General features: G+C 58.1%; 1 protein-coding gene across 3 annotated transcripts in view; it reads left to right on the top strand.

The window, feature by feature from the left end:
* The window catches only part of LOC119519003 (c-Maf inducing protein), a 232,059-nt gene extending 214,510 nt beyond the window's left edge, over positions 1-17,549 (top strand). For all 3 annotated transcript variants that reach the window (XM_037816469.1, XM_037816470.1, XM_037816471.1), the window contains 11 exons: positions 2,474-2,539; positions 3,757-3,783; positions 4,079-4,127; positions 6,713-6,820; positions 8,950-9,066; positions 10,537-10,677; positions 11,307-11,354; positions 12,402-12,548; positions 13,277-13,382; positions 14,639-14,709; positions 17,365-17,549. In XM_037816469.1, coding sequence (XP_037672397.1) covers positions 2,474-2,539; positions 3,757-3,783; positions 4,079-4,127; positions 6,713-6,820; positions 8,950-9,066; positions 10,537-10,677; positions 11,307-11,354; positions 12,402-12,548; positions 13,277-13,382; positions 14,639-14,709; positions 17,365-17,418 — 934 coding nt within the window. In that variant the 3' untranslated portion in view covers positions 17,419-17,549. The remainder of the gene's footprint in view (positions 1-2,473; positions 2,540-3,756; positions 3,784-4,078; positions 4,128-6,712; positions 6,821-8,949; positions 9,067-10,536; positions 10,678-11,306; positions 11,355-12,401; positions 12,549-13,276; positions 13,383-14,638; positions 14,710-17,364) is intronic.
* Positions 17,550-23,749: the final 6,200 nt, after the last annotated feature.

Consider the following 23,749-nt stretch of genomic DNA (forward strand, 5'->3'; position numbering starts at 1 on the left):
TTGTGATAGTGGGGGTCCAGAGGGGTATGGGGCCATAGTTTGCATATACAATTGAAGCTAAGTTGGTGTTAAAGCAAACAAGATTGTCATAGATTTAGGATGTTCAATTTAAGCCCCATGTTAACCACAAAGAAATATCAGAAAATATGCAGGTTCATAGAGAAGAAATTAGAGTACAGGTTGTCGGGGCTGGGGGCAGGGGGAATGCAGAGTTAATGCATAATGGGTGTAGGGTTTCTGTTTAGGGAGAGGGGAAATTTAAGTAACAGGGTGGGTGGGGGGGTCTGCTGGGGTTCTCTTTATGGGGTTTGTATTATTTTTGTAACTGTCCTGTAAGTTTGTAAGTATTTCAAAATAAAAAATGTAAACATTTTTCATGGGGATGGGGGTGGTGACAATGAAAGTAAGTCTTGAGAATCACTGAATTCTACATCTTCAGGAGTCACGGGGTCCGTCCGTCTGCAGAGGCTGGTCTTGGGGCAGTACCAGGTGTCCCTGGGGGTCCAGCTGCAGCCACTGGACAGAAGCTTGTCCGATGCCCCCCCCATGGCTCTGGCTGAGTCCCGATGTGCACCGGGCCCGCAGTTGAGCAGTCCTTTCCTGAGAGCCAACCATCTACCAGGCCCAGTGTCCAACACGGGGGTTCTGGAGATGGGATTCAGCCCTGCCCCCCAGGCTGGGTACGAGGCACGGTGTGTGTGGTCGGGCGCTCCTGGGGACGGTTTCCCAGCTCGGGTGGGGCCGAGTCCCCGAAGCCAGCGGGACCGGGCAGCCGGGGTTGGAGGGACTCGTCACAAGGCGGTCGGGGCAGGTGCCGAGTCGTTCTGGGTTGCTCTGGAGGGCGACGGGGAAGGCTCGGCTCATGGGCTGAGGCCCTGAGATCAAACCTTGACTCTCCCAGCTGGTGACTTGGGCGAATCCCAAAGCCTCTCTGAGCCTTTGTTTTCGTCCTCTGTGAACGGGGGTCGTCCCTCCCATCTCATGGGGCTGTCCAGAAGCAGGAATAGAAGCGTCCGGTGAATCACAAGGCATCAGCGTGGGCCTCTGTGAGTGTCCGACGGGCAGACTCTCAGTTCTCAAGCCTCAGCTGGCTTCCAGGTGTGGGCCCTGACAGGCCAAAGCTGCACCTGCGGGCAAGGGCAGGAGGTGGCCCTGAGGCTCTGCAGAGACCGTGTGAGGCCCGTGACATCCCAGGCCTGGGAAGCGTCCCCAGTGTCATCTGTGGTCCGGCATAGGGGGTGGGCACAGCTCTGTGGTCCTCCGCTGTAAAATGGGTGCGTCCAGGGGCTGGTGGATATCCCCTGAGCCGAGGCAGGTGGAGAACTTGGCGTGCAGAGTCAGTTATTGGGACGTGGCAACTGCCGTCCTCATCCGTGTGCTCGATTCTGTTCCCTGGTGGACTGGGCCTGGCACACGCTTGCCTGTCTCAGCCTGGGGCAGAGGTGGGACCGTGGCACAGCAGAGCCTGAGACGACAGGTGCCGCATCCCACCTGCCCCTTCCCCACTGTGCGGTGACTCTGGGTGGGTAACTTCCCTCTGCCGGCCTCCGTCCATGCACCCTGAGGGTACGGCCAGCTGTGGACGGGTTAAGGATGTGAAAGAAGCCCAGCTCGGTGCACAGCCTGGCCTGGCAGCGCTGTCGAGGGAAGTGCTGGCTTCCCTGGCCCTTGTTGGGGTTTTGTCCTCCTGCCTTGCCTGAGCCGGGGTTTTACTTTGCCAGGGCCTCAGCTGCTGTCTGGCAGGGCAGATGGGAGCCGTGGTTGGGAGTCCTCGTGAGCCACTCCCTAGCAAGGGAGGCTTCACCAGGTTATTCACCCTCCCTGAGCCTCGGTTTCCCCGTGTGTTAAATGAGGCTGATCACGTTTGCTTCTCTGCAATGTCATGAAGAATAAACAAACCGAGGTATTAAACCGTTTCGCAAAATGCAGTGCTTGTAGAAAGAGTTGATGAAATTGTGGTTGCTATTACCTTCCATTATGATTGTCATCAGTATTAGCCTCTCGGTTGTTATCATCATCCCCGTGTCCGGAAGCAGGAATAGAAGCATCCGGTGAATCAGGAGAGCTGACCCCAACTCCAAAGAAACAGCACCTGTTATTTTTATGAGTCAGTCTATAGTTCTCGCACTCCTGCTGGTCCGTGGAAGGTGACGGTGGCGTGGTAGGCCACCGCGCACCCTGATAGTTCAGGACAGGAAACACATAATGCCGCCGTCAGACCGACGTCAGGTGGGAGGCGGTAGGGAACCCTGGGGTGCAAGCCGGCTGGTCCCCTTCCATCGCCACAAGGGAGTCCCTGGGCAGGTTTCATCTTGTGTCTCGTGGCTGCGTCACAAACTGGATGCCTTGTCCTCCCGCGTGCACAGGGGCAGCCTTTCTCGCCGGCTCCGCCTTTTGTCGCGTCTGCGCCGGGGCCTTGGGAAGCTCCTCCGGTCCAAACCCATCCTGACTGTCTCCTGCTCTCTCCATCCAGGTCGGACTACGATGACTGGAGGCCATCCCTGGCCAGCTTGCTCCAACCCATTCCATTCCCCAAAGAGTAAGTGCATGCCTCTGGAACTTTCCGGCCTGTGGGGAAAGTCTCAGCCGCTTGCTGAGTCCTTGGCAGGGGAGAGCAGGCCTTCAGTGGGACACCCCGTGTCAAAGGGGGGACCATGGACTGAGAGCCCGCAGATGGGGAGGTGGGTCCTGGCTTGGCCACCTCCCGGCCCCTCTGGAAACCCACCTCATTGGGCCATTAGCGGGATCCAGGCAGACAGGGATGCCCACGGCCCTTCCCACAGGGCCCTGCCCGCAGTAAAGTTGGTTTTTATCGTAACTCATAGGAGACCAGTAATACCTGCCTTGCCCGTCTCAGAGGGCAGTGGTGAAAATCGGAGTTAATGCCCGTGGACCTGCTTTCTGCGCCGCACGCCACCGTGCCGAGAGCTCTCAGGCTGTATGGCGGATTTGGCCAGAAATGGACCCTCCGCCTCACTCTCGCTGGCCCTTATCCCAATATCGAATTTATCACAGGAAAATAGTCTGGTGGATAATGGCCCGAGGGGCAGGCTTTGTCTAAATCGCCAGGCCCTGAAATGCCTGCCAGCCTCTGTTTTGGTGAATTGAAGGAGGCATGCCGGGAGGTGGCCGGGGCTCCCCGGGGACCCCATTAGCCAGCCCGTGTTTATGAAATGCGCCCCTCCAGGGGAGACATTAACCCGGTAATTGCCCCATTTGCCGGCCTGGCCCGCCCCATGGGCCCCCAGGACTGGAGACCAGAGAAATTCGACTCCCGAGGCCCTGCTGCCATCTCCACAGAGCAGCCATGCAATTGGCTGCGGCCGCTGTCCCTGCAGGCCCGGGGACGCTGGGGAGAGAGCCATGACGCAATTCGCGCGGAGGCATGGCCCCTAATTGCCTTCCTGATGCACGGCGGCAATTAGCAGGGCCGCTCTGTCCCCAAGGAGCAATTAGGGAACACTCCTGTCCCTGGTGCCGCCCGCAGGCACACATGGCCACGCTTGGGTCCGGCCTGCGCTGCCCATAGACGAGGACCAGGCCGTCGGGGGCACGCGGGGGCCTGGCCTTGTTCCTGTCACTGTCACCCGTCCGTAGTTTCAAGTAGGGACAAAATGTCAGCGTCTCGTTCTCAACTTCCCCTTCAGCCTTCAAATCAGACATAGAGGCAGGGCGACCCAGGAGGGCAAGTTTGGAACATGGGGCCTTTCCAAAATGGCCCAGCTCACTGCAGTCTCACCTTTGTTTTCCTTACAGGGCTCTCGCGCACGAGAAGTTCACCAAGTGAGTGTTTGGGCAGTGCCCCTGTTACCTTTTTCTGGCACAAACACCCTCTGCATGAGGCCACCCCGCAAGGGCCAGCCCTCCTTTCGGAACGTTCTCTGGGTCCTGAGCATTCTGGAGGACGAAAGGGTCCCGGCTTTGTTGGATGCCCTCCTGCTTCCTGGGGAAAGCGGGGCACCCAGCGGGCTCCCCGGCCCCGCGTCTTCTCTGCACTGCCCCCTCCTCCCACCCATCCCCGCAGCCCACCCCGTCCACCCAGGATCCTGGGACTGACCTCCCACCTCGTGTCTTTCAGGGAGCTGAAGTACGTGATTCAGAGGTTCGCCGAAGACCCACGGCAGGAGGTGAGGCCCCCTCCTCCCCCACAGATGCTGTGGTCCGTCAGGGCCCCCTGCAGCTCACGGGCGCTCAGGGCCGCTTGCGAAGGCCCCTTGCCTTGTGCATAAACAGAGCCCCTGCCCGAGGGCCGGGCCTGGCTTCCAACATCAGCGTTCTACTGTTCGCTCCGCTGACCAGAACTGGTTTCCCGCCAGCGGGCAGTTCCTGGATGGTGCAAAGGCCCAATGTGCGGGTGGCCAGCCTGGGGCTCCCAACTGGCTTGGGGCCGGCGTTCGGGCCTCTCTGGGGAGTGGTGGACTGAGAGGGAAACCTGTTTCTGATTTCCGAGCTGGGCTTTCCCTTCCTGGGCCTGCTGGCCGACACCCTGCCTGGGGCCACGCTCTCTCTCTCGGTGGGCGGGTACACTGCACCCCAGAGCCGAGCATGTGAGCACAGACTTCTAGTGGGCCAGGAACTCACCCCCATAGCCCTCCTCCTTCCGTTGGTCAATACTGTAATAACGCCAGTGCCTACAGAGTGTCAGGCCCCTGCGCTTTCTCATTTTATCTTCATAACACCATATGCGCTGGTGCTATTAGCTCCATTAGGTGGCACGATGACCTTCCGTTTCGAGTTGAGAAAACTGAAGTTAAGCTACATCTCCAAGGTCATGCAAGTGGTGTGTGGCAGGATCAGGATTCAAACCCAGAAAGTTGGGCACCCCTGACCTGTGCTTGTGACCAGCCCTGGGCTGGGCCAGGGCTACAGAGATGCCAAGGCACCAGCTCTGCCCTTGAGCAGTTTATGGCCCACATCTGTGTCTGTGGAAAGGGGACATGGCTCCCAGGTGGGGACAGGCCTGAGCACATTTTCACAGCAGAGCAGAGGAGAAGAGGGCAGGGGAGGAAGGGAGCTCACGCTGGAGGCATCCAGGGGGGCTTCTTGGAGGAGGTGATGCTGAACCGGTTGGTTTTGGCTTCATGGACTGAAGTTGGGCTGTGAGGCTTCACCGGGGCCTGGAAAAGGCCCTGCCCCGGCTCCAACCCCGCAGGGCTCCAGGACCCAGAGCCCACAGTTTTTCACACTTTAAAGTCTGGACACCCGAGAGCAGTGTTCTCAAACTTAACTCCTTGGGGAGCTTGCTTCACTGCACCCCTCAGAGATTATCATTCAGTGGGTCTGGCAGTGCTGAGAGTCTGCGTTCTGAACCAGCATTGCAGCCGGTTCCCACATGGTGGTCTTTACCCCACAATGGAGAACACAGCCCTAGAAGGATGAGCCCGAGCACACCATGATTCTGAACCCTCATCCCCAAAGTAACCCGCAGACACCATGGGGGAAAGCCAAACCCATGGGGAGCGAGCCTTTAAATGGTCAGACCCCCATGGCTGCCTCGGGCTCTCTTAGACCTCAGTCACTCCTGGCTGTGCGTCGGCAGATTTCTCAGGGTTGTCCAGGAAAGAGAGCCTTTATTTCAAACAGAAGCTTTGAAGTGGGAAAGAAAAGTGCTACCAGCAGCCTCCCAGAGCGCAGAGGCAGAGCCAGTTGCTGGAAGGGACGTTTCCCGCTATCGGCTGGCGTTGGGGATGCCTCCAGGAAAGAAAGGGGCCCCTGGGAGGACCCCCTGCCTGCCCCTCGCCCCCCCGCCACCTCCGCTCTGTCTACCTTCACTGCCTCTCCTGTCTCGCCTCTTTCTTTCCTTTTCTTTCCTGTTTCTTTCTCTCTTTCCCCCCTTTCCCACCACACTCCTCCTCTCTTCTCTCTCCCATCCTACTTTCTCCCTTGTAAAGGAAGCCTAAAGTTGTTTTCTTAGGAATTTTTTGCTCTATTTGCTAAATAGAGTTTCAAACTCTTGATTCATTATTTCTTTGAAGTCAGTAAGTTAACACTTAGATGTCCTTCCAGCTCTGAGGGCAAAACGAAAGCCTGGCTGCCTGCGTTTTCTGTTTTCCTCCGTGTGGGGCTATGATCTGAGTGACAGGCTCTTGGCAGCCATGGCCCTTCATTCCCGAGGGATACCATCAGGCACGTCTGCTTTCTTCTGAGCACGGAGGAGGGCAGAAAACAAAGCCTTTTGTTCGCTCTCTGCAGCTGGGGGGATGTGGATGCAGAATTCCTCCCAAATACGCATGTGCACACACGCACACACACACACACACACACACACACACGTGTGCACAATTGGAGAGCTTGAGGGCCACAGGGAGGGCTGCACTTTTTGGGAAAAGGGAAGTGCCCCTCCCGGATTATGGTGTGGGAGAAAGGGGGGCTTCTGAACCTCTTCTCGAGCCTGAGTTGGCCACGGACTTGCTTTCCTGGGGGCCACTGACCAAGTCAGGTCCCCACCAAGCACCCCAGTTCGCTGACAGTGAATGGCCAGACTTTAGGAGACTGTAAACACCAGAATGTCTTCTGTGGAATTGATGAGGCATTTCTCAAAAGGATGTTTGCTCTTGCTGTTATTTAAAGACGTCTGGGGATGGCCAGGCCAAAGATGCACAGGACTCTTAGCCGCGGGCCAGCCTGGGCCTTCGCCAGCCACGCGTGCAGAGCCTGGGTCCCTGCCCCGGTCTGTATGGGGCTGACAGACGTGTCTGTCCTCTGCCGGCAGGTCCACTCGTGCCTGCTGAGTGTGCGGGCTGGCAAAGATGGCTGGTTCCAGCTCTACAGCCCCGGCGGGGTGGCCTGTGACGACGACGGGGAGCTGTTCGCCAGCATGGTACGTGTTCGGAAACCCCCCGGGAGCTGCCTTCTCTGCCGAGAATCGGGGTTCAGCTGGGGCATTCCTGACCGCACCAGCCTGGGGAATGTCCGGGCTAAAACGGCGATGATGAAACGACAGCCACAACTGTGACATGTCTGCTCCTGACCCGAGCCAAGAGCTTGACATACCTTGTCTCAGCCAGTCTCACAAGTGCTCTGGGAGGGGTTGGTGCTCCTTATTATCAACCCATTTTACAGATGAGGCAGCTGTCGGGCAGAGACACTAAGTGCCCAACATCACACAGTTAATTGTATAGTGGCTACGTCACCTATGACATGTAGCAGGGGTACTACAAGGCGCAGAAAAGCCACCAGCTTCTTTAATCCCTTCAAAGAGATGTCACGGTCAGGGTGAGCACACAACAAACCCCTTACAGAACAGGGATCTAAGGGCAACCAACAACTGCATGCAGAGTGGCTTCCAGAACTTTCTCTGTGCTGGGCACTGTGTTAGACACTTCCCATGTACTCTTTTCTTTTTATCTTCATAACCACCTGTTAATTGCTTTTATCATTCCTATTTTACCTGTGTTGGAAGAGGCCCAGAGAGGCTTAGTGACTTGCCTGAGGTCACACAGGCCTTCAGCTTCAAAGCTCCTTCCTTGGCCTGTGCCAGAACCCACCCAGCCCAAGCTGGCTCCCGCTCCCGGGGGCAAAGAGTGTCCATCTCCCAGAAGGAGAAGCAGGGTGCCTCTTCCCCTGGGCCAGATGCTCCATTCAAGTGACCAGTGGCCTCAGCTGTCCTGCCGGCTGACAAAACCAGCTTCTGTCCACGGGCTGCTCATTTTTCCAAGCCAACCCAGCACGGGGAAAGCATGAGCTTTGGCGTTGGCCAGCTCAGCTGTGCATGAGCTCAATGACCGTGGCTGGTAACTTGGGCTCTGGGCACGTCCGTTTCCCCACCCGGGAGGCAGGGAGCTCAGTGCCGGCCTCTGTGCGGTTGCATGCACTGTGTGCTCGGAAATGACGGCTGTGATTTGCCTCCTCTCTGCCAGGCAGCTGGCACGGCGAGGGCCAGTTCCTAGAGAACTCCACGGCGAGCTGAGCGGAGGTCTCGGTGCAGTGACGCCAGACTGAGGCGCTGTCTTGCAAGGGGCTTATTTTTAGGTCCCTTTCCCAACACACTCCTTCTCCACTCCTCACCTGCTGCCAGATGAGTCTTTCAGAGGGCGCTGGGTGTCCTGGAATGTGCCGGTCTCCGCTTGCCTGTACTACCTCCCTCTCCCCTCTTGCTGGCTTCTCTGATGTCACCGCCTTCACCATGGCAACGCCCGGTGGACCCTCCACCCCTGACGCAGGGACTCGCTGTGAGAGACACCGCAGGGGCTGGCAGCTTCCCAGCCCGAGAGGTTTCATTTGTATGCCAGGGTCGTTAACGACAGAGCAGGGAAAAAAATATCTGGGGAGAGAGGCAGGCAGCGGCTCGGATGGAAGTGCCTCGTTTCCATGGAGATGCACAGCATTGGAGAGCGCTGGGCACTGTGTTAGACACTTATTTGGGGTGCCCTTTCCCACCACGGAAGGACATTTGTGCTGCTTAAAGTTGGGGGGAGAGCAAATGGGGTGCCTGGCTCTCTCACAGACATCGCCTGGGGACCCCTGCCTGCCCTTGGATCTCCATCTCCAAAATACTCCAGAAAAAAATATTTCTTAATGGCTGGACAAAAGATAATGCAAGGTGGAGCAGCATTTGGCAATTTGCAGATTTCAGTGGGCAGATGGTCTTCCCCAAACGCCCCCTGAAGCTCACGGTGGGGCTCGGGAATGGGGGGCAGGGTTCCCCAGTGTGACCTGTCCCCCACACGGGAGGGCTGGGCTCATGCACCCCCAAGCAAGGGCTGCCCAGAAACTTCTGCCCGGTGCCAACGGTGCTGAGACTCCAAAGGCGCAGAGGCTAGCAGAGTCCCCGGGGGCCCGGCAGGGGTGGTTTTAGTCCCTGGAGGAGGGAGTGGTGACTCTGGGGATCCAGCTGTCTGGGCTTAAGTGTCCTCTGGTTTTGTCCTCCTGGCCGGCTGGAGGCGGCTCCCTCAGGCTTCAGCCCCCAGGCAGTGCTGCCTTTTCACCCAGATCTTTCTTGCTTTCCAGGTGCACATCCTCATGGGCTCCTGTTATAAGACCAAAAAGTTCCTGCTCTCCCTGGCGGAAAACAAGCTGGGGCCCTGCATGCTCCTGGCGCTGAGAGGGAACCAGACCATGGTGGAGGTGAGGAGCCGGCCCTGAGGCCCAGGCAGGGCCTTCTGCAGCCAGAACCTGTCACCAGAGCTGGGGAGAGGGCAGCGGACGAGGCAGGCGCGGTCCCAGGCCTCCTGAGCTTAGCGGGAGAGACTGGCCCTCGCCAAGCAATTCTTTAATTTCTAATATGACATGGCCTGAGGGGGTAGGGGAAGTTTCTTTATCGGTCGGCTATGGCTGCATAACAGCCATCCGCAAACTGCACCTTAAAAGAGTAACGGCCATGTATTTTGCTCCTGAATCTTGGGGTGACTGGGCTTAGCTAGCAGTTCTCAGTAGGGGTGGCTCAGGCAGCGGCAGCCAGATTGGGGCTGGGCTGGGGGAGCTGAAGTCTCCATTCCTACGCCTGGGCCCGGCCTTGGGGGTCGGGGGGCTGGAACAGCTGGGGCTCCCAGGCCTCTCTCCCCAGGTAGTGGCCTCAGGGTAGCCCCTCACTCACCAAGGGGCGCACCTCCTGCCCCAGCCCCCACGTCACCTCTCACCTGCTCCCTGTCTCCCTGCTCACCCCTCCCCCAAGTCCCCAGAAGCCTGGGGCTCCCAGAGCGACCGGGCGGAAGCCATAGCACTTTTTCTACCTTGGCCTCCCTTCCGTCACATTCTATCCCTTAGAAGTGAGTGACTGAGGGTGGGGATTAGGCCTCACCTCCTGGTGGGGAGAGTGTCAAAGAAATCACAGGCGTGTCTTAAAGCCACCCGGGCTTCCCGTGGAAACAAGGGTGCTGGTGAGATTCAAGGACCGAGAGAGGAAGGTGGGAGCGAGCGTTCCAGGCCACGAAGACGGCACGTGCCAAGGGCCTGCGACAGGAAGAGGCTCGACTTGCTGGGAGAACTGGGAGGAGGCTGGGGCAGTCGGAACGTAGTGAGCGGAGGAGCAGGAAGTCCGGGGCTGCGGCCGGATGTGCACAGAAAGCCTCCCGGGTGCCAGAGGGCCATGAGGATTCGGAGTTCAGCCCAAGTGACAGTCGTGACTGCCCTTGAAGGGGGACTTGGGCTGGGGGGAGTGGGCCAGGGGCACTCCCGGGCGAGGGACAAGTCAATGGAAGGGGTTCTCCAAAGCAGGGCCCTCCAGGGTGTTGATCCTGGGAAGGAGGGCAGGAATGTGTGGCCGAACGAGGCTCTGAGGGAAGCAGGGACTGAGGGTGTGTCCAGGGCCCTTTCAGGACGGGCACCAGGCTCCTGGCCTCCGTAACAGCCCCAGGGGTCCTGCCTGGCACGCACCATCCCTGTGCGCCTTGCCCATGGGCCTACTGTGCGCCAAGCTGGGTGTGCATCTATAATTCCACTTGACTGTGGGGAACTGGGGCCGGCGATGTGCCCACTGTAACACAGCCGGGGTGTGCTTAGCTATGGAATCCCCTTTATGGGGGGTGGGGGGCTGTTGGAACAGGCTGAGGGTTTCGCCATCCGGGCCCCTGACTCGCCCCTATGGCTCTCGGGCAGATCCTTTGCTTGATGCTGGAATACAACATCATCGACAACAATGACACCCAGCTGCAGATCATCTCGACCCTGCAGAGCACCGAGGTGGGCAAGCGCATGTACGAGCAGCTCTGCGACCGGCAGCGGGAGCTGAAGGAGCTGGTGAGTCCTCCCAGGCCGGCCTGAGACAGGGGCCAGAGCACAAGGCCTGCCGCTTGCACGTGCACCTGCCTTTATCTCACTGAATCCCCCTCCAAACCCAAAGAGGTCAGGATCACCCCCTGCCACTTTCCAGACCATCCAGGGGAGGCACAGAGAGGTGCAGTAGCTGGCCCAAAATCACACAGCTCCTGAGGGCCGGGCCAGGATTTGATCCTGTCTCACTCTCACATCAGTGCCCATGTGTGCCCACATGGACAGAGGCAGCAGGGAACTCACACCCCCGACCCCTGGGGCAGCCACGACCAGTGACTGCAGTGGGGTCGCTCAGGGACGTGGCTTCTCCAGCATTGCCCAGAGTCACCCAGTGGGCGTGGGCCCCGGGGTCCACTAGCAATGGCCCGATCAATAGCCCTTTCCCCGGCTGCCTTCCCGTCCTATCTCTCCACCCCTGGCCCTGTTGATGTCTCCTGAGATCACCCCTCGAGTAAACCCCCTGCCATCAAACCACATCTCAGGGTCTGCCTCTGAGACCTTCTCCCCACAAGAAAATGAAGCTGGCGCCGTGAGTGGAGGGGCCGGGCGGAATCTCAGGGAGAGAACGGGTTGTAACCGCCTGGTTTCCGTTGCAGCAAAGGAAAGGCGGGCCCACCAGGCTGACACTGCCCTCCAAGTCCACGGTGAGTGGGCGGGGGTCACTGCAGGGCCAGGGGAGCGGGAGGGGTGGGGGTGGGGCCCTGCTTGGGAGTGGCAGGACAGTATTCTGAGGTGGGAGGTAACCAGGGGAGGGGACGAGGACCCCTGGTACTTGGCAGACCAGCTTCTCCTGGAAGTTAGCAGGTTGCAGGAAACCAAAGAGAAAATTAAAACATAATGGAGATTATTACTGAACGCACTATATCCTCTCGACAGTGAGGTTGGTGCATCTTCCAGCCCCCATTTTACAAAGGCGTCAGGGATCTTAGTTTTTTCTGTCCTGCTGCCCCACCAGCCTTGGCACATGTCTCCTACTTCAGTTTTCAAGAAGGCTGCTCAAGCTCCAGCCATCTTCTCTCCATTCCAGCTAGAAGCCAGGAAGGGCGTGTCTCCTCCCTTTAAGGACCTTCCTGGGAGTACCACTTGATGCAATGTATACATTGTCCAGACTTAGCACACTCCCACACTTAGCTGCAAGGGAGGCTGGGAAATGAGTCTTAGTTCAGGGTGGCCAGGTAACAGCTAAAAATCAAGGATTCCCTCAATGAGATGGGAGTGTGGTTACTGCCCTCCAGGACCTCACGGTTTAGTGCTCAGGCATTCACCGATCCCTGTAGGCCTTGGAGTGGAGGGGCCTCTTGGTGTTTGCTTGTGGGAAATGGGCACAGACTGCTGCCTGCGTGGACACGCACACATGCACACACATGCATGCCTGCGGGAGGGACGCAGCCTTGGAACACCCCGGTCGGTGACTCGGTGTGAATCACTGTGCTGAATGCTTTCTCCTGCACCCAGAGCTGCCTCCCACGGGGCAGGCAGGCGGCCCCTCCCGCCCTCCCCAGCCATGCCAGCTCAGCACCCCAGCTCCAGGGGATTTGCCACTCTCAGCAGCAGTGCTCTTTGGGGCCACGGGAAAAGGCCGCTTTCCAGGGAATGAACTGGGAGAGTGGGTGGGAGGGCTCAGTGTCCCCAGGGGCTCCTGGCAGCCCCAGGCCTGCCCTGAAGACCCCCTACCTGCCTTCTGCTTGCAGGATGCTGACTTGGCCCGTTTGCTGAGCTCTGGCTCCTTTGGAAACCTGGAGAACCTCAGTTTGGCTTTCACCAACGTAACCAGTGCCTGCGCCGAGCACCTCATCAAACTGCCTTCTCTCAAGCAGCTGAACCTGTGGTCCACTCAGGTACCTGCTGCACCCCACAGCCCTGCCTCACCCTCCAGCTCAGGGCCCTCTGTCCCCAGGCCAGAGGAGGTTTAGCACATCCTGAAGCCAAATGGCCCATTTCGCAGTTGGTGAGACTGAGGCCTGAGGCCCAGGCCAGGGAAAGGCCTGGCACAGGGTCTTAGGGGCCAAGAGCATCTCGCCAACCTGCTGGGCAGTGCAGAAGCGGCTGGGGGGGCTTCTCCATGGCAACAACAAGCAACAGAGCAAGTGCTAACGCACACCGAGCAACATGCTCGAGATGTACTGTGCTGCCCAGCACTTCTCACAGATCAGCTGGTGTGAGTTGCACCCCAAGCCTGTGAGGTGTGGGCTCTGCCACTGTCCCTGTTGTATATGAGGTAAACCGGGCCTGGGGCACACCCGAGGTCGCCAGGTCGAGAGCCACTGAGTAGCCACTGCTCCTCTGCCAGGCGGGGAAAGACAGGCTCGGGGTGCACTGCCCCCTCCCTGCTCCCGCCTTGCCCCCACCACTCCTGCAGTAGCTGGACTCGAATCCAGGTCCAGAGAACATTCGATCCTCTGGGGGAGCAGTGAGGCACCCCAGACTCGGTGCCCTGGAGGGTGGGGGCCCTGTCCCTCTCCCCTGCCCCAGCCAGCTGGGGGACTCCTGGGCCTTGGGGCTGCTTCTTGGAGGTGCCTGGGGGGGTGGAGCCAGGCCCCGGTGCTGAGAGGTCTGTGCCCCACAGTTTGGAGACGCTGGCCTGCGGCTCCTGTCGGAGCACCTCACCATGCTCCAGGTGCTGAACCTGTGCGAGACGCCCGTCACCGACGCCGGCCTGCTGGCCCTGAGCTGTGAGTCCCACGGGCCCTGCCGGCCCTGCCCTCCCCTCCCTCCCCTCCCTTCTCCCTCCCCCCTTCCTTCAGCAGCCTTTGGCTGAGCACCTGCTCTGGGCCCTGCCCTGTGCTGAGTGCTGGGATATAGCCGTTTACCCATTCGTGGAGGAAAGCACTGACTGCCGGGCACTCAGAACAAAAAAAACGTAACTCCCACCCTCATGTGGCTCCTATTCTAGAGGAAATAGAAGAACTGAGGAAGGCCCCACCCTTTGACACTCCTGGCCTCCCGGGTGCTCTGGCTCGAGCAGACGCTCAGGGCACGGCCACTTGGCTCCCCGACCAGCTCGGCCCAGGCTACTGACTGTGAATCTGCATTTTAACAAGATGCAGGTGACAGAGTCTGAGAAGCCCTGCTATAGTGGAAGGAGCCCCCAGGAACCTAGAAACACTGATTCCCATCCCCCAACCCGAACCTTCAGAAATGAAGTCTCGAGTGGCACGCGCCTGGGAATCTGCATTTGACCAGCTCTCCTGTTTTCAGACCCACTGATTAGACGAGAGGGCCCCTGCCTCAGCTGGGAGGAGTCAGAGAACCTTCCCGGGAAGAGTTGGGCAAGGGCGGGGAGCCCTCTGGGAGGCACCGCGGTTCGGAAGGCCACTGGCACGTTCCTGGTGGTCTGGGGGAGGCAGGGGAGCCGGGGGCGGGGGTGGGAGGCTCTTCTCTAAATGGGCTCTTCGGACCACTCACGGGGGCTGGATGACCATGTGGATGCCTGGCCGCCCCTTACCACCATCACCACCGCACTCGGGCAGCATCCCTGGGCGAGGGGCGAAGGAGCCACGTCTTTAATGGGTTCCCCATGTGACTCAGCGTGGACCCCAGTCTGAGCCTTTCTGCGTGAAGCTGGGGCCTGAGTCGGCTCCCCCTGAGAGAGCTTCTGGGGGGAAGGGTCAGGCCCAGCCCACCGGTTGTTGCAGGCGAGCCCTGGGGGCGTCTGATCCGGGCAGGGAAGGGACGCGACAGAGGGACCAGAGGCAGGGGATGCTCAGAGGGTGGGGAGAGCAGGGAGCCCCAGTCCCACCCAGCATGTGCCTGGGGGAGACTTTGTGTCTCGTGGGCCATCCAGCCGTCCTGGGAAAGTCCTTCTCCCTTCCTGGCTCCTAGACAGGCCTTGAAATCTCCACCCTCTCCCCAGCTTGATGTTCCACACCTGCAGCCACCCCATGCAGGGCCTCACTGATCTGATCACTGTCTGTCTGTCCTTGTATAGCCATGAAGAGTCTGTGCAGTTTAAACATGAACAGCACCAAGCTCTCGGCTGACACCTACGAGGATCTAAAGGTAACTCCTTCTTTCCTTCATTGATTGACTTACTTTGCTAGCATCTTGTGGGGCTTATCTTCCAGCCAGAGAGGCTATCAGACCAGCAGACAGACAAATCACTAGGACAATGGCAGATTGAATTACTCTATAGGTAAAAGCCAGCAGGAATCTGAGAGGTTGAAAACAAGGAGGGCTCCTGTGACATGGGACAATCAGGGATGTTCCCTTTGAAGAAGAGACCACGTAAACTGTGAGGTGAAGGATGAGAAGCAGGGACGCAAGGAGCAGGAGGGTGAATGAGAGCACAGGTCCTGGGGCAGCCAGCGTTGGCACGAGCTGACTTTGTGATAAGTGTAGATGAAAAGTGAGGTGAAGAACAGGCCAGGGCCAGGTCAGAGACGGCCTCATTAATCATGGAAGTTGGGTAGAAAACTTTCCAGGGCCCTAAGAAGGGAGCGACTTATGCTTTTAAAATCTTGTTCTGGCTGTTGTGTGGAAAATGGGTGAGCTGTGACAGGAGTGCAAATAGGGAGAACATTTGCAGGGATGGTGCAACCACCCAGGTGAGAGCCTGGGCAAAGTTGGCAAGATAAAATTCGGGAAGGATAAGACGATCTGAAGGGCGGAAGGCGGGGCATGTTTTGTCTGCAAAAGCGCAGTCTTGCAGAAGTTGGAGCCTGTACCAGCTGCTCCAGAAGGAGCCGGAGGTTGGGTTCATGGAGTCGGTGCCCCTGGGAAAGAAGGGCTGGACCCCATGGCGAGAAAGCAGCGGTGGTGTCCAGCCTGGAAGCCACTTGGAGGGGATCCTCCTGTAGCTGTGGCCAAGGCCCACGTCCATCAGGGATGGGAAGCCCCCTCCAGCTCCAGCTCCAGCTCAGCTCAACCTCCTGCTGGCCCTGGGCATTCGAGGGGCACTAGGTGTCAGCCAGGCCACGCTGGGGACCAGGGACACCGAAGTCCAGTCCCAGCCCGGGAAGAAGCACGAGTCCTGGCAGACAGAGACGAGCACAGTGGGCCGAGATGGATCACAGGGGCCAGCGAGGAGGGGACAGTCAGCTTGGCCTGTAGGGTCAGAAGAGCCTTCACAAGGCAGGGGTCTTGGTCTTGGATGGTGAAAGAATGAGGGGTCCAAAGAGTGCGGGGAGCACCGAGAGAGGAGGCAGGGATGCAGGAAGGGGAGGGTTGCACCCAAAGGGTGGTGCCCAGAGCCCACCCACACCTCCTGGATCTGAGGGTGTTTTGTCAAGGGCCCCAGGTCATTCCTGCACTCATTCAAGTTCGAGAAGCTCTGCTTTCATTATCCTTGTAGTATCGAAAAATCCAGATGCTGCCGAGACCAAGCAGGAAAGGGGGCATGGTAGCTGCTCGTGTAGAAAAATCACTCGTAGTCAGTGTTTTATTCTCACACGTTTGAGAGGCGTGTGAAACCCTAACCCTAACCCTAACCCTAATCCTAATGGAGCCGTGACTCCCCGACTGGGCATTGGGGCATGCCAGGCACGGTGGGCGGAGGTAGATACGGGACCACCCACCCCCGGGGAGGAGGCGGCTTCTCAGGGCTGGCGAGCCGGGCCATGCAGTTACACTACCCAGTCCTACCACATCCTCCCATTTTCCAAAAGAACCTGGAAATCTGGATTCTTCTATGCAGTCTCCTGGTGTTGATAGGTTGACTCTCTTTTTACAACACGGCAGCGAGCAGCCCAACCAAATGTGACCACAGCCCCAGCTCGTAACCTCTGCTTGGGCAGTGGGGAGCCATTGAGGGTTGCTCAGCACAGGAGAGCAGCAGTGAGGAACTGCATGTGCACGTGTGCATATGTGTGTGTGCATGTGTGTTACAAAGGCCTCGCTGGCCAGTACATGGGAAGGTTGGGAAGGGAGGAGACGAGAGGCAGGAGAGCAGTTAGGAGTCAACTGCTTCTTCTATTCAATGAAGACTTAAGAAAAAGCCGACTGTTTATGAAAGGAACGGAGGAGAGAGGAAGAGTGTTTTGGGTGGCAGGAAGGGAAAGCAGGACACAGTGCTGAGAAGGTACAGGAACATCGGAACAGCTTAGCAGCAGATCCCGTGCGGGGGCGTCCTGAGTGGGAAGGCTGAGCTGGCTCCCGGGTGCCTAGAGATGACTGCCTTCCCACTCCTTGCACCCTGCCCCTTTCCTGATGACGATAAGAATACAAATAATAGTAAAGGTAAGAACAAAGTAGTAAAAATAAGAACGGCTCCCATTTGTAAGTGCTCAGAGCTTTCTGTGCACCGGGTCATTCCATCCGTAGCCCTGTCCTGGGAGCCAGGAACTGGACACAGGCTCATTTTACAGATGGAGAAAGTGAGGCTTCAAGAGGCAGAGCTGGGGCTCAAACCCCGGTCTTTCCACCTGCGAAGCCATGACCCAAAGCCCGTTCAAGATGGGGGCATACAATCCCAACAGCCGCTGCCTGGTTTCTCTGGCCACCGCCTGGTTTCTCTGGGGCCGGGGCCCATCCCAGCAGCTCTGGGTTCTCCCAGAGGTCACCCAAGTTGCTGAGTGCTCCAGGGACCCCATGGCAGGCCACAGCCTGGTGGGGAGGGGATGGTGGGAACCACGAGCCACTGTGGCAGTGGAGCTCGGCCCTTCCAGGTTCTGGAAGGGAAGGGCTTCAGTGTGACCAGGATCCTCCTTGCCCTCCCAGGCCAAGCTTCCCAATCTGAAGGAGGTGGACGTGCGCTACACGGAAGCCTGGTGAAGCCCGGCTGGCGGCGGGAAGGCGTTTGCAACCGCAACACAACTCTTGACTAATAGCCGTAGAAGAGCCGGGCCTGGGGCCACCCCGGCGTCCCGGCTGGGAGATAGATGGGGGAGTCTTTCGGGGGGCTGAGGGCGGAGGGGGGGGAGGGGGGGGGGTCCGTAAGCACGCCCAGCCCCCGCCTCATTCTTTTAGCTTCATAATTGGAACCCTTGACCTGATCTTAAAACGGACTTTGTAGCAACAAGAGGAGTACATCGGCGGGGTCGGGGAGGGGTGGGGGGCGGGGGGCTTCGGGAGGTGGGGGGGGGTCCCTCTGTGGATTTTCTTTGCCTTCGTGTTTAATGCTGTGTGGGAAGAGTCAACTCCAACGCCATCATTTCCGGGGGCCCGGACAGAGGATGCCGTCTCTCTCCCAGAGGCTCCGAGCCGAGAACTCGCCCCCCCTCGCCATTGGGACTAGAAGATTCCGCCGCGTCATCCCACCCGTCCAGCGTCCTCACCATTGCTATGCAAAGTGATTTCTGTTGTACATAAGATTTAAATAATGCACCTATTTAAGAAATGTTGACAAATTGCGGGTCTGGGACCTGCCCCTCTCTTATTTATGACGTCGCTGCCCTCCCCCCTTGGCGTGTAGTACTGTATGAAGCTGTCAGCTGTCGGGTTAGTGGTGGTGTTATTGTTATTTTTTTAAAGGAAAAAAACAGACAAAAAAGAAAAAAAAAAAGAAAACCTCCTTGGAAAATTAATTGCTTTTTCGTAATGGATTCTGTCTGCCGATGCTCTCCGTCAGACTGCCCATTTCCCGGGTGTCTCCAGGGGGGCAGGGCTGGGAGGGGGAGGAGGAAAAGGTGGGGGGGGTCCCCATTCTGTCGTCCCGCTCCTCTAAGGCCCCCTTCTGCAGATTTGGAGGGGGGTGTGCTAACTGTCCTCCCCAGCCCCCCCAGAAGCGCTGCCCCCCGCCCCAGCCCCTGGTGGGGTCCTGCGACCCATGGCCTCGCCTGCCACCCCATCCTGTGCATGCACCTCCCTGCATGTCTCATGGGAGAAGAGACGTTACGTTGCCCCCCCGCCCTCCACAGGTGACCCCAGCCCACCCCGAGGGCAAACCAGTCTCCGTTTCTTTTATAAAGACAGTTGGCTTTTTCTTAACAAGCCCTCACTGTACAGGACGGCCCCTTTATGGTTTCTTTGGGGTCCCCCTCCCCCAAGCCCCCTTTTCTGTTGGTTTAGCACAAATACCCCCCCATCCCCCACTCTCTGGCACCTCCAGACCTAATCCACGGCCAATGTAATTGTTTTATATGTATTTAATCTTATTCAATGGAAACCATGCTTTTGTCGTTTTATACTTTGCTAGGTAGACTTTATTACCCCCCCCCCCCGACGAGACCCTCATTTTTTTAAAAAAGAGAAAAAAAAAAGAAATTGGGTTTCAGTCTTAACTCATCTTACGTGCCAGGTTCTCCTTGGTGTGCGTGCGTGAGTGTGTTTTGTTTTGTGTTCTGTTTTGTTGTTGTTGGTTTTTGTTGTTTGGTTTTATTATTTTTTTTTCCCCTCCTCCAGTCCCCAAACTTTACAGCACTCTGGTGCAGCAGGAAGAAGCAGAAGCAAAAATAAAAAAAAAAAAACAAAAAACAAAAAAAAATTAAAAAGGAAAAACCAAAAAAAATGAAGAAACGAGACCTGCCACCTTTTCCGTCCACACTGTCGCTTTTCCTGATGGTTAATACTACTGTCACGTAGCTGTGTACAAAGAGATGTGAAATACTTTCAGGCAAAAATAAACTGTAAGTGACTCATGGACGGCTGGCCTGTGTGTGTGGCTGCGGGGGCCGGGCGGGGGTGCGGGCTGGGGTGAGACGGGGGCCACGGGTCGGAGGCTGAAGGCAGCCCCCCGCCCCCTCCCCCGAGCATGCAGAGTACCGGGCTCCCCTGCCTCGGCGTGTGAGTCTCTCCTGCGGGGTGCAGGGGGTTGGCGGGGTGCCCTGTGTTGTAGGACATTTAGCAGCAGCCCTGGCCTCGGCCCACGATGCCAGTGGAATCCCCCCATGGTGACAACCCAAACGTCCCCTGACATTGCCAGCTGACCCCCTGGGGACAAGAACCCCTGCTGCAGACCGAGGCCAGTCCTGGGGTTCGTGAGGCTTTGAGGGGGCTCCTAGCCCAGAGCTTGCAGACTCCCGTCCCTGCTCGTCACCCAGGGTCGGCAGAAAAGCAGATCCTGACCCGGCAGGGTGGGGCCTGAGCGGGCCTCGCTGGTGGCCCCTGGCGGGGGGGACCCGCCTCCCTGCAGCTGTTTGGGGCCTGCCCTTGGGGAGCAAGCCCTGGACCATGGGGAGCTGCCTCCGCGACACCCCCTCTCTCCTCCCAGTTGTCTCCAAGGGGCCGAGAAGAAATTTTCCTTCTCTTCTCTGTCTCAGTGTCTGGTGGCTGCTGTATCAAAGGACCACAAACCTGGTGGCTTAAAACAAGAAATGCGTTCTCTCCAGGTGTGGGCAGGGCCTGCTCCTCCGCAGGCTCGGGGGTGGGGGTGGGGGGGGTTCCTTGACTTGTGGTCACCTCCGTCCCCACACGGCCTCCTTTCTGGGTTCTGGCTCCAGATTTCCCTCAGATAAGGACACTGATTATACCAGATTGGGGCCCCCCCACACCCACTCTGGCCTCATCCTAACCACTCACATCTTCAAAGACCCCCTTTTTCCAAATAAGATTACATTCACAGGGACATGAGGGTAGGAACTGAACATGCCTTATTTTAGGGCCACCCAACCCCTCTCCTGGGTGTCCCAGCTCAGCAAGGGTGTCCCCAGCACCCAGGGGTCCACAGCCTCACGGTGTCAAGACCCTCGTCCATTTGCAGCTCTCCCTCTGCTGTCTCAGGCCCACCAACTGGCCCCAGTGGAGCGTAGCAGCCCCCTCACTGCGCTCCCCGATCCCCACCCCACCCCCATCGGCCCCTGGAGACCCATCCAGCCTCCCTGCACGCCTGCACCCCTGCACTCTGGCCTCCAGCCTCACTGGCCTCGGGTACAAGGCCTTAGCGACATCCCTCAGACGGGGTGCCCTACCCATGCCTTGTAAGTCTGAGAACTTGCTGGGGTGTGAGGCACCGGGGGCAAGGGTGCAGGGGGCTCTGGGCTTGCCGGGGGCTGCCGGGCAGGCCTCCCAGAGAAGGACAGAGAACTCCTGGTGCTTGGCTCCTGGCCGGAAGGCCCTGGGTTCTCCGGCTGCAGGTAAAGACATGCGTGCATGTGGGCATGACGCGAGCCGGCGCCAGCTCTCCTTTCCACCCAGCCATTACCCCGGCACATCGAAAGGTGCCGCTGGCCTTCACAGGCCTCCACACCCATCGTGTGTCTTCTGGCTCCTTTGCACAGGCTTCCGGTTAAGTCCAGAGAATTCCAGCCGGACGTGGGTGGGCAGGGAGGGAGAGGGGCCAGGGTGTGTCTCAACCTGTGGCTTCCGTGCAGCCACCTGCCAGATCCCTGCACACAGGGACACAGTTCCCTCTTGCCATTTCATCTTTAGATCCATTGAGACTCCCTCCTGGGGCCAGTTCTGGGGGGTCTCGGCACCCTCCCCCCACCCACACCTCCCCCAGCTGCAGCTGAGCTCCCCCCATGCCCTCTCCTCACCCTGCAGACCTGAGGGTAGTAGCAGCACCCCTCAATTGCTAGTTCCGGGGGCCTCGGCATCCTTGTCAATCCCCAACCCTCTGGAGGCTAGTCCCTTGCTCGCTCCCCCTAATCCCACCCGAGTGGCCTTTCTATCCCACACCAGAACCTGACCGATTATCCCCCCAGAAGTGAACCCAGCAGCTGATGGTGCTGGCCCCAAAATAGGGCTAAAGGCCCCAGTGCTGGGGAAAGGGGTGCAGGGCTATTAACCAAGAAATGTTGAGGCAAATCCTACCATTAGGGGCAGGGGGAAATGCTCCCCAGAGAGCATCTGTTGAAGTCTTAGAAACGGAGCTCGGCATGTGCTGGAGAACCTCCTGTCCTCTGGTCACTTAGACGACAGTGCAAGGTGGGGCCCTGGCTGGCCACGGGGTAGTTTGTGACTGACAGGCTGCTCTAAAGCTAGCTCGGCCCCTGCTGGAAATTTCTCTAAAGGGCGGAGTGCCTTGGAAAAGGGCCTCCTTCATTCATTGATTCACTCATTCATGCATTCAACTGTTGCTGACAGGGCGGTGCAGGAATGAGACACAGACACAAAGTTAAGAATTAAGGGAGCAGGGGGCCCACGGCATCTCGTGCTAAGTGGACAATAATGCACCTTTGCTCCAGTTATTTATTTCAGAAGATCGGGGAGTATATGCTAAATGTCCTCAGGCTCGGGAGAGCCCACCAGATACCTATGTTTACATCCTGTTGCATATCAGAAGGAACAATCTAGGTTTAGGACAATAGTAAACGTTGTCATAGTCACAAGACGCATATCTTTACAGGGCGGGCCCGCAGGTGGTTCCATGCAGGCCTGAGGCTTAGCGTTCTAAGCCACCACCCTAGATATGCCTCAGGAAACGTGGAAGATTCAGTTTCCCACATTCAACAATTCTTTACTGTGCACCTGCTTGTACCAGGCTCTGTGGAGTGCCGGGAGGCCTGCCAGAAGGGGCACGGGAGGTGCCCCTCGTCCTCCAGAGGCCCCGGTGGCCTGGAGCATGTTGGCTAGGAGACAGGCGGTCGTGAGCTTCCGTGGCAAATGCTAGTACAGGAAACCAGGGGTCCCATGGGGTGGGCACCTAACCCTGGCTGTGGGGGCCAGAAAGGCTTCCTGGAGGAAGTGGTACCGTTGAGAACGAGGAATGCAGATGTCTGCCTAGTCAACGGAGGAGAAAGCAGGTGGGACAACACGGGCAAAGGCCTGGCAATGGGCCAGGGCATGCCGGACTCGGGAACTGACCCGTGGTGGGCCCAGGGGCAGTGCAGAGGGTGACACCAGCCAGGGCCTCTTAACCTCATGGATCCCGAGGGCTATGGACGATTGAGAGGGGGTCTTGATTCCACTCATTTTTTTAACAAATCACCTAGATAGCACCAACGGCCTGAGAGGTCTGAGATCATTTAACCCTCCCGACAAGCCTCTGTGCAATGCCAATAGGATCTCTACTTGTAGATGAGGAAGCTGGGGAGGGCCCCAGACGGTGACTTAGGTGGGTGAGCCCATGGCTGCGGCTGCGGAGAGGCAGGTGGGTTCAAGAGAGACTCAGGAGTAAGAGCCACACACCTTGCTGACTGGGCTGGGGGTGTGGGTGAGGACTCCCGGGTGACGCCCAGATTTCCTGGCCAACTCCCCCAGCCTTTCACTGCAGGGCACGACGGGCTGCAGACACCAGCGGTGCTCTGTGCCCAGGGCAAGCCGAGGGACCTGAGAACCAGCACCCCCGTCCCAGCCGGGCGCTGGGTTCAAGCACCCCACACTCTCATGCCTCGTGGGGAGTGGGCGGCTCAGCAGCCCAAGTTCTGCTCTGGCCCCCAGAGCCCCCCTGGGATTAAGCTCCAGGAGCCCACAGGCTCCCTTCTTGTCAGGGCTTCCTCTCCCTTCCCCGTTGTCCTACTGGTGTCCCCTGGGCCGACTTCCCAAACGAACTACTAGTACTCGAGCCTTTATCCCAGGGTCTGCTTCTGGGGAAGCCCAAACTAAGAGCCACTTAGGGGACAGAGAACGGGTTGGAAGGCCTCCTAAGAAAGCTGCATGGTCTCCAGGTATACCTGCCCAGCTTGCACTGGTTTGGGGGGTTGGGGTGGCTGCTGACAGAAACCCCCCTACATTGCTGCGGGGAGTGTAAATTGGCTCAGCCCCTTGGAAAGCATCAGGATCTACTAACACTAAACATTCCTACCCTCTGACCCAGCAGCTCCACTGCTGCATGTCCACCCGGGAGAAGGGAGTGCATATGTCCACCGAAAGACACACCCGAGAGGGCTCATAGCAGCTTTATTCACGACGGCCCAAAATGTGGAAACAACCCAAATGTCCACTAACGGGGAGTGAATAAACACTTCTGGGGTAATCATACAGTGGAACAACACAAATGTCTCCGTCAACAGGAGAACAAATAAACCGAGGCACATTCATACGTTGGAATTCTACAGAACTAGACGGAAAAAGCTAGCTATGGATACACAGGAGGCCGCAAAGTGATGGCTATATGTCATGTTGTGCGAAAGGAGCCAGACACAAAGGAATGTTTGCTGTGGGCTTCCATTTATAGAAAGTTCACGAACAGGCTCTGCTCGTCTACGGTGTTGGACGTCGGTGGTTCCCCTGCAAGGGGTGGTTCCTGACTGGGAAGGGGCAGGAGGGAACTTTCCGGGGTCAT

Source organism: Choloepus didactylus, chromosome 22 (genome assembly GCF_015220235.1).
Source record: "Choloepus didactylus isolate mChoDid1 chromosome 22, mChoDid1.pri, whole genome shotgun sequence".
In the NCBI taxonomy this organism is placed as follows: domain Eukaryota; kingdom Metazoa; phylum Chordata; class Mammalia; order Pilosa; family Megalonychidae; genus Choloepus; species Choloepus didactylus.